The sequence below is a fragment of the Pygoscelis adeliae genome, unplaced genomic scaffold (genome assembly GCF_000699105.1).
Source record: "Pygoscelis adeliae isolate BGI_AS28 unplaced genomic scaffold, ASM69910v1 Scaffold45, whole genome shotgun sequence".
In the NCBI taxonomy this organism is placed as follows: Eukaryota; Metazoa; Chordata; class Aves; order Sphenisciformes; family Spheniscidae; genus Pygoscelis; species Pygoscelis adeliae.
In genome coordinates, this window is record NW_008825114.1 from 16,252,034 (window position 1) to 16,262,678 (window position 10,645).

At 35.1% G+C, this 10,645-nt stretch overlaps 1 protein-coding gene across 1 annotated transcript in view; it reads right to left on the reverse strand.

The window, feature by feature from the left end:
• CNTNAP4 (contactin associated protein-like 4) overlaps nt 1–10,645 on the reverse strand; it is a 217,082-nt gene that overhangs the window by 9,148 nt on the left and 197,289 nt on the right. The window contains exons 18-21 of the mRNA XM_009328202.1: nt 10,025–10,264; nt 8,247–8,471; nt 6,737–6,870; nt 5,604–5,691 (exon numbers count right to left, since the gene is read on the reverse strand). Of these exons, the coding sequence (XP_009326477.1) occupies nt 5,604–5,691; nt 6,737–6,870; nt 8,247–8,471; nt 10,025–10,264 (687 nt within the window). The remainder of the gene's footprint in view (nt 1–5,603; nt 5,692–6,736; nt 6,871–8,246; nt 8,472–10,024; nt 10,265–10,645) is intronic.

Consider the following 10,645-nt stretch of genomic DNA (forward strand, 5'->3'; position numbering starts at 1 on the left):
GGAAGTAAGCCTTGACAAGCTTGGCTGACTAAATTAAAAATCCGATGAAAAAAAAAATTTAAAAAAAATGTTTCATATAAATTTGCTGGAGTACAATTATATGTACTTAAATTGTGGGAGCTGCATAAAATGCATATTTTACACTAACAGACATATCAAAGGCTTTTCTAAACCAACTTTAAAAGACTGAAATTTACTATTTTATTACTGTATGAGTTCCCAAATCCATATAGTAGAAAAAGCTGCATAAAAACAAATGGACATTTTTAAAGCAACTATTATTTAGCATATGTTTCACTGCAGCACTTTTTTGGGAGTACCTAGACATTATTGTTTTAAAAGGCTGATTTTCAAACTAACAATTTGAATTATCACTATATTTTTATATATCAGTGGAACACAGTGAAAGTTTTGCAATTCCATTATTCCTTTATCAATAACACTATAAAAATTAGAGCTCATAAGTAAGCTGTGCAATTATTAATTATCCTCAAAGATATTGCCATAAAGACAGAACTGAATTATACAATATTATAGTTTCAGAGACAAATAAACCAATATAAGAAAGGACAATTTCACTAGAAATAGAATGAAATAGTTTGAATACAAAGATTTTCCATTTCAAATGTGGGTACAAAACATTTTACTGGTTTAACTTAGACCTTCTTATTAAGAGTCTAGTGAATTTTTTTTTTTTATTTACTACTGAAATAACCAATTTCTACATTGTTAGAGATGTCCATATTCAGTGCGATGCCTTTGTTTAAGTGAATTCGCTTAAAAGCACACATTCTCTTAAGCTGGTGAAACTTTGTATATAAATCAGACCTAAGTAAATCTTGCTGAAAGCCTATCTTTGTCTCAGTTGGCATGGAAAGGTTAACAACTCTCACTGAAGAAAAACAATGCCCACAGCTGCCCACTCTCACCCTGGGGCAAGCTAGGAAGTTTTGTCCTGGGCAAATTTACTCAGCGGAAGTAAATTACTTCCTCAGTGGGTTGTTGTAATAAAAGAGGTTTCTACAGCCTTCTTACAGTGTGGGGTGTTTTAAGAGAAAGTCTCTTCTTAGAAGGAAAACAAAAACATAGGAGTCCTTTGGCTTGTACCCTGTGAAATCTGTGGCTGAGTGCACTACTTCTCTTTTCCCTCACAACTTAACCTTCACATATTTTGCTGAGCCCCAACACAGCCTAGCTCTCTGACTATTTTGTCACAATGTTGCATACCATAAATTCAGAAGTCTTTACATTGGAAGGCTTAGGTTCTGGGAAGTGAGGAAGAACACTGATATTTTTTTTCTTGGGAATTCAAAACTAGTTCAGCAGCTAACTCTCAGATTTGCTTTCAACAAAAAACTGAGCTATGCACAACTGCAGAAGAGCTCAGACAAGTACTTCTCCAACTGAAGAAAATTCTTAGAAACAGTAGCTTTCTGGCCTACTTTAAAACTTGTGGGGTTTTCCTGAACAACATTTCAAAGTACAAGAAACACATTAATTCATATTTCGTTACTCCTCCTGTTTAGACCTCTTCACTACACTCATGACTTTTTTTCCACAGCCTTCACAAAGTCTCCTTCCATCTCTAGACATGACTTCACAGGAATCAGGACCCAAAGCAGTCAGATTTATAAAAGAAACAGCAGCTCTTCAACAGCATCTCTCCTTTGAAAGGGAGAGAAGTATAACACGTTTTCTTCAGGACAGATTCTGTAAACTGAGCCAAATTGGGCTGAGTGCCCCCACAGGTCATTGTAACTCCATGCTTGACACTACTGTGATGATGAAAAACCATTATATAACTGAAGAAATTCCCACCTCTGAACTTTTATAACAGTGTGGTTTCTTTGGAAGAGACAATATTAGTCCTGATCTAAAGAAACTGCTATTTGCTTAAAAATGGGCATTTCATTTTTAAGTAAATTGATGTAAGATTTAATATGGATTTTCATAACAAAGATAACAAAATGTTTAATTCTTTACTGGTCATTGCAGTATTACCTTTATGTGAGTGTGACTGCAATAGACTACTACCCTTCAAAACATTATAAATTCCTTATTCAGTTTTATCATCAATTTGTGGGTTTTTGAAATATTTTAAACAATTTTCTTCTAGTAGTTTATATTTCAGCTACTACGCTTGCTTTAAAGTTATGCATAAACAATCATTCTCTTTTCCATTCTCTGTGCATATCTACATACCAGTTCTTTTCTGGACTGTGAGTTCTATAAAGAAAAATCTACATTTCAAAAGTAATATACATTTCTGTTCATGTTAGAGCTTCTTAGTTATTTTTCCAGTAAGAAAACAGATCAGCTACATTAAGACTCTTCCAAACAATCACAACTAAACAATAATTATGATTTTTTTGAAGTCTATAAATATGATCTTTAAATTTCATTATTTAATACATTTTAAGCATTTGTTATTAAAACAATTATCACTGTATACATTTTATTATATATTCAAAATTATTCTTTCACCTATTCTAGATAACACTCTCAGAATTGAAAACCACAGCCATCTGTTTGATGGATAAGGAATTAGCTGGATGGCCTTATCCAAATAGTTGCATGGAGCAACTCAATTTTACTGAAGTGGTGTCCCTCAGGGGTCCACACTGGGACCAGTACTATTCAGTATCTTTATTAATGGCATAGACAGTAGGATTGAGTGCATCCTCAGCAAGTTTGTGGATGACACTAAGCTGAGTGGTGTAGTTGATTCACTAGAGGGAAGGGGTGCCATCCAGAGGGACCAGGACAGGCTTGAGGAGTAGGCCAATGTGAACCTCATGAAGTTCAACAAGGCCAAGTGCAAGGTCCTGTACCTGCATCAGGGCAATCCCCAGTGTCAATATAGACTGCGGGATGAATGGATTGAGAGCAGCTGTGTGGAGAAGGACTTGGGGATACTGGTGGATGAAAAATTGAATATGAGCTGGCAATGTGCACTTGCAGCCCAGAAAGCCAATTGTATCCTGGGCTGCACAAAAAGAAGCATGGCCAGCAGGTTGAGGGAGGTCATCCTCCCCTTTTTCTACTCTGCTCTCGTGAGACCTCACCTGGAGTACTGCACCCAACTTTGGGGTTCCCAGCAAAAGACAGACATGAACCTGTTAGAGCAGGTCTAGAGGAGGGCCACAAACATGGTCAGAAGGCTGGACCATAGGCTTCTCCTATGAAGAATGGCTGAGAGAGTTTGGGTTGTTCAGCCTGCAGAGGAGAAGGCTCTGGGGAGATCTTATTGCAACCTTTCAATATATAAAGAAAGATGGGTCTGTATGACAGGACAAGGGGTAACGGTTTCAAAATGAAAGAGGGTAGATTTAGATTAAACATAAAGATTTTTTTTTTTTTTTTTTTTTTTTTTTTTGATGGTGGTGAGACACTGGAACAGGTTGCCCCTAAAAGTTGTGGATTCCCCATCACTGGAAGTGTTCAAGGTCAGGTTGCATGAGGCTTTGAGCAGTCTGATCTAGTGAAAGTTGTCCCCGCCCATGGCATGGGGGTTGGAACTAGATGATCTTTTAAGGTGCCTTCCAATTCAAACCATTCTATGATCTTATACACCAGCTTATTAAATTAATTACACTTGAAACATCACATTCAAATCACTCTCAATTAATGTCCTTGCATGTTTACTTTTCTAAACATTAATAAGTCAGAAATCATCTTAATTATGCTTCTCTGTTGTGAAATTGAACTGAAGATTTCATGAAGTCCTTTTTTCTGGCTGAGATTACATATAGGAGAGGGCGCATTTGGAACTGACTTTTGTGTGTATCTGTGTGTGCGTGTATGCACACATACGTCTGACAGAAAAAATTAAACTTTAATTTTTACTGAAAATGGAGTAGAAAACTGATTTCATACACATTTTGTTTTGGATTTACATCATTTGAATGTAGATAGAGGTCTCCACCAGACAGAAACTGGTGGAGACTTACTGCCTCCCACCCACAAATGGACTATTTCAGATAATGCTTTGCTTCTCAGTAGGAGATTCTTTGGGAAAACAGTGTTTTCTACTGTCATAGCCAGGACAGTATTTCTGGGTCTGTTACAATGGGAGAAACATTGATTTACCAAAGCTGTTATGTTATTTCCAAAGGTACTATACAAAAAGTTGTAGATATATGGATCCTGTAGGGCCATCTCAGGTACATAGTAATAAAATTCCTCTAAACTAAACCACATACAACTGAATGTGAAGAAAACACTTCTTCGATCTTCTGGTTTAGGGTAGGTATTATATAAAACATGTAAATAGTTCATATAAGCCTGGGGGAGCAAGATAAAATAATATATCGTCTATATTAAGCTGAGATGAAAATTCAATTTCTTCTATGTCACATATCACAGTTTTCTGAATTTATTTCTACAAAAAGCCTTTGTTAACACTTTAGCTTACTTAAAAAGATTTTTAAAGAATGGGAAACCATCACTCCTTTGCAGGCAATTTACTGGTAAAATGTTTCAGCACCGAAGAGTTAGAGAAGGAGGCAGTTCATTTCCCAGACCTTGTTTTGGAACATGGTTCATAATTTCTGTTAAAAATTGTTTTTATTAAAAATAAACAGAATTGCTTTCAGTAATGGTGATAACCTGTCTGCCATATGAAATTATAAACATTTAAGATCTATAAACTTAGATATAATCTTTTCCAATATTCCATATTTTGGTAAACCTGTTAATTCTACGCTTAGCCCAAGACCACTTGTGAAAAGGTGAAAATAATCAGTTTAACTACAAAATGGTGAAAAGGTCAGTGTAGCCTTAGTTACTATATATCACAAACTATACCAGCTCTGTTTTCATATTGTTGTGACAAAAAGTGCTATTAGAGGAAGAATGCAAAAATGGACCTTTACTTGATATAAGAATGTAGCAACACAGACTTTAAATTACTTCAGAAGGAAGAGAAATATCCTTTAACTTTTCACCAGCATCACATCTTCCTCTATCACTGAGTTTTTGCAATGTGATGAACATGAAAATAGTTAAGATCTTGAAAATTTTAGTTCAGACTATTTTATTTTAACAAAATTGACAAAATGGTAATTGTAGATAGGTAAATTTCATTTTGAACATTACTACAGAGAAACAGACAGCTTTTGTGGAATCATTGCTAGACAAAATATTTTGTCATAGCTTAACTTGTTTTTAAAAAGTAACTCCAACAAAGTTTTTGCTTACATTACCTTATCCCTAACTGTTTACATCAAAATCTAATCACAGAAATTTTTTCAAATACAGTACATGATTAATAGTATTCTATGGTCTTTGTGTGTGATTTCACAGTGGTTTATTTTTTCCTGAGAGTAAAATACAAGTAGTGTTTCATAATGCTTGATTATAAAATGAGAGAGAGAGTGTGAAATTATTTTTAATGGAACCCACTTGATCATTTTTCAGGAAGTACTTACCCATGATTATATTTGTATTTCAACAAGACTGAAGTTTCTACCTTGATTGTGACTCAGTGTCTAATTAAATCCAAGACAACAAATGTCTCTCAATGAGATTAGGGTTATTATTTTTTATGTGCCATGATGACATTTTGATCTACGTTTTAGAAAACTCTGTGGTGTTCCACTTACCTAAAATCTTGCCAAGTGTGAGAGACTTGATTGCATTGAATTCTGTGCCTGAAGACAGAATAAACTTCATTCTTTCATTCTGGTTAACCTGCAGAATGGCATGGTGAAGAACAAATTAGAATAATGGAACAGATATTAGTCAAATTTTGCAAAAAAGCAGATAAGATCAAGGTTAAAAATAAAAGGAGCTGAGGGAAGCATTTGTTAGTTGTAGCATAAAAACTAATCAGGAAATAGATGATCAGCTTCCTCAGATCACTGATTATAGCTGTGATACTTCTTAAGCATTCCAATTAATAAGCCTTTATTTATCTTATTGATTTGGCTGATTCTTTCTTTTTTATCTACAAGATGAATAAAAATGGTAAACCTTCAAAAACATCAAAAAGGCTCTTTTCATTAAAAAAAGGCACTCAACATTTAGTTCATAAAGATCAAATATTACACTGTAAATGCTCTGCCCCCCAGGGTACCTCTAGAACTACTTGCCTTCAAGGCTTTTACTAATGCATAATTAAGCAAACTCAACTCTAGCCTCAGAATACTAACTTGTAATATCTAGGTTTTTAAAATTTTATTTTAAAAAATGAAGACTTCTTTACATGCTAGTATCTACTATTAACAAATCAAATATTTCTCTTTTATCATCAAATTTCCACAAAAAATAACAAAAATATTTTCCTTAATAGTCACATTCCTTTGATGTAAAAGGGACCAAAGAAAATTAGACAAATAGGCTTAAATTATTATCTAGATGGTAATATATTTGTACTGTAGTTTGATGCGTAATTTGAAACAAAAAACAATATGCAAGGCCCAAAACAAATGACAGCAATCATACACATTTCAAAAATTGTGAAAATTTAACCATCAAACAATTCATTTTATTTTCATACAAAATAATGAAGTATTGACCTTTTGAAATAGACCAAATGAACACCAAAGAGATTGTCTAACGTAGACTTTCACTGTGCATCATGAGTCTGCTTTTGCTTTATTCATTTGAAATATTAAAACACAGTTTATTTGGGGGTAATTACCTTGTAACTATTTACTTCATTTTGCTTTGGATCTTCTACTTTTTATGATAATCCACTTTTTTTTTTTTTTTTTTTTTTGTCTAACTGAATTACCTCTACAAAAAGCATTTCCTCCTCTCTGTTAATCTTCATGTGTTGCAGTTGTCCGTCAGCCATGCTTTTAATATTGATGCTGAAGACATCAGGATCTTGATGGCTATCCAGCTTGTACCTGATCTGTAAACTTCCTGCAGGGATAAATAGAGCAAAAGGTATAGTACACTACACACATAATAGGCAGTGTAGATCACATACAACGCCTTCGGCTTCACGGGTGCATTTGAAGACCAAAACAAATGTTTGGTTTATTTAAGGAATTAAGTACAAGAAATTGACATAAGTGAGAAATGAAAGAACGCAACAGGAAAAGTAATAGCAATGTTGGAAGTAGGATGTAGTGGCAAAGATAGCCATAAACTGTCACAAATCTGAATAATGCGTTAAAATCTGTGCTGAAATTTTAGTAAGTGCTTTTATAATTCAGCTGAGAAAGACTTGGTCTGGTAGCTCCTATCAATGTGACTTCTCAAATAAAACTCAGTACCTTACAAGTACTGTTCTTGAATAATGTTTACAGAGTCTGGACCTGTAAACCTCTGACCAGTTGACAATTCAGTAGGATGCAGTTAATAATTTCTAGCTCACTTTCCATTTCTTCTTGTTAACTCCCAGCATACTGTCTGTATGCATATAATCACACAGAGACTCTTTCACAGCCAAACAGAGAGGCAGTGTGATTTCCTTGTCAGAGTGTCCCTCCCAGCTGTAGATGGACTTTCTACTCATCCTTTGGAAAGCAAGGCCCAGGCCAGACCCAGGCCAGTCATGTTCCATCTCACACGATGGGGAGGATACCACAGTTATTCTACATCCAGGAATGCACAGAACCTTCTTTGGTCACAGAACCACTGTGACTGCAAAGAGTCTTTAATAAACCCAAAGATTCAACTCAGTCTGTGGTGTATTTTAATTAAAAAAAAAAAAAAATCAAAACATAGAAGAAAGAATAAAAAAGATCCAACACATTTAATGTTCAGCTTAAACAGAAACATCAACTACGTTATGTGTATTTTCACAGGTATATATGTGTAGTTTCATAGGTATATAAGTAGCTTATGAAATTAGTTGGATAAAAGGACCTCTGATTAATTTGGAAAATGGATAATATACTTTCAAAAAGTAGTCTATTTCATTATTTATCATGAGGATGTGAGTTAATATGCTGTGTGAATAGCAGACAGATCAGATACATTTTGATTTTCATTTCAGTACTTTAAAAAAGAATTTAATTTGAAATGTTTTATTTCATTTCTAAAGGATTTCCAGAAATAAGTATTTTTGCCAACATGATAAAAAGAAAACAGTAGTAAAAGTTGAAATTACAGTAGGAGAAGTGTTCTTCATGTGGAAAGCATTGCTTGGTGCAGCTGAAAAATAAATATACCATTTAAAGCAACAACAGGCCAATGCTTAGTTTATGATTCAGGTATGGGAATCAGAGTGAATCTGAGTTGGCAGCTATGACGTCTATTAGGGTTTCCAGACGGCCTATCTGAACACTCACCGTTTCTGGTGAGAATGACCGAGAGGTATTCCTTGTAGAAGGAGCTGACATAAAGCAGTAAACTTGGTGTGCGTGTTGTTCGGAAGGCAAACGTAATTGCTTCCCTGTTCAGTGTCATGTCAGCATAGAAAGAAGAAGCATGAGAACTGGAATTTTTAGCTAAGGTATAGTATTCTTGAAAATTGTATGTCACAGAAGTGCCAGTCCCAAAATAGGCAGAGATCTCTGAAACAAAAAATAATTCAGTTTTTAAATATCATGCAAAACAAGACTAAAGCTCTTTTTTTTTTCCTTCTGCCACAGAACAAAATAAAATGTATTCTTAATTTTGTGATAAAGATGAAAAAGAAATATAAATGGAACTAGTCTCTAGAACTATAAAATAAGACCCAACCTGGGCTAGAGCAAAAGCCCAGTTAGACATGTGTCTTAAATATCCATTGCATGAAAAAGTGCTTCTTTTTGTCTAGTTTTAAACATGCTTTCTGCTTTTTTCCTGTTTGTTTATCCATGTCCTCAAGCCCAATATGTCCTGTCTTGTATGTGTACTGCTCCTACAGAGAAATGGGTGCAGCAGCTTGAATCCTAACATATTGATTAAGCTTGGCCACACCTGAAACACATATGTGGGAAAAGGGACTGGTCAGGTGGGAGAAAGAAAAAGAGAATACAAACTGGGTTATGGTCGTCTTATGGGTGAATCACTCATAGAGGGCTTTTGTATCTCTGTGATATCTCACAGCCATTTTCTGGTAAAAGTAACTGTCTTAGACTATCCTGTTTGTTCACAGACAAACTCCACAATTCAGAAAAATTTCTGGAAATTTCTGTAATCTGGCTCAGTATCTTTGACAGAAGGTGACTGAAAGTTATTACTATAGGTCATCCCACGCTTTCAGTAACAGGAGACGCTCTGCCCCTGCAGAATAATAAACATGGAGTGTGACCATTAGTCTCTTCAGCCGTTTGCTGGGGAGGAGGAAAGTATCATTCCTCACTCAGTAGCATTAGCTTCACAGCGATAGATATCGGAGGACTTCACATGTGGAGTCCTTTATTCTTGTGGTGGCAGTGGTGGCTGGACAGATGTTGTGCTCACTAATTTAGAGGAACATGGAGTTAGGGCATTTAAGCCACTGAGTACTTTGCAGAATGCATTTAATACGTGGAGGAAGCAAGTAATTCTTAGCAGCTCATAATTATATGCAAATATCAAAAGTTCTAGATAAAATTATGTTCTTAAAATGCAAACTTGATGACTTGTGATCATCTACCAGTATGACACTATCACCAAAGAATGCCTTTAAAACAGCTGAAAACATGGGCTCAGTCCTGTTTCTGATGATCTCACTTTCTTCTTACAGTATAAAGAAGTTTAAGGTTCTTCTATTGCTTGGTTTGTTTTCCAAATTTAGACTTAATTTTGAGATTAAGACTTGAAAGACAGAAATCCAAAAGTTTATTCATAAAGACATAGTTCCTAGATTTAGTATCATATAAAAGAATCAAAGGAGTTGCATAACATTAAAGGAAAGATGCTGATTCTCTCAGGTAATGTGGTTCCTGCTTTAAATAGTATATGTTTAACATATCTCTGGAAGACAGTGTTTAACACAACTTACACTTACTGAACAAATTCAGCTGAATGTTTCTCTATGTTAAGTAAAACAGAAATATCTTGCAAGCATTTAAACATATCTTTAAAGGGCTGTAAGGATCTTGTTCTGGACTGTATAGTCCTATTTTCAATAACTGATAAAGTTAAAAGACATGCTTGCCTTTCTTACAGAATGGCCCAGCATAAGCAGAGAAAGTGCAGTCACAGGAGAATCCACTGTATTTCTCTCTACATTTTCCACCATTGTGACACAGGTTACCATAGCTGCTACAATGTCCAGGACAGCCTGGTTCAACTCCTGGCGTTATCTTTGCTCTCTCTTCCAGGTCAAGGGCCATTCCATTCAACTGTAACGAACGAATGCATCCCAGAAATCCTTTCTGCCTGGATGCTGTCCCACCTGAAATAAATGCATATGAGCTTTTAAAAATTTAAAAGAATTGATGTGTAAAAATCTCTTTATGTTTTACAACCCCTGAACAGTCTACTATGAATTTCCAAGATACAAGCCTATGCATGTGAAAATATTTATAAATAGCTTTAAAAACATATCTGATTTCTTTTTTTGTCAAGTAATTACAGTGAACCCTTGAAGCTTTTAATGGGAAACAAGGATTTTGCACAGTAAGATACCAAGCAATGATGCATACTTCTATTAATTCACAAAGAAGTAACATCCAGAAATTAGGTGGTTTTCTTTTTTGTTCTTTCTTTTTAAAAAAAGGGGAGGGGAGGGGAGGGGAGGGGAGGGGAGGGGAGGGAAAGGGAAGGGAAAGGAAAA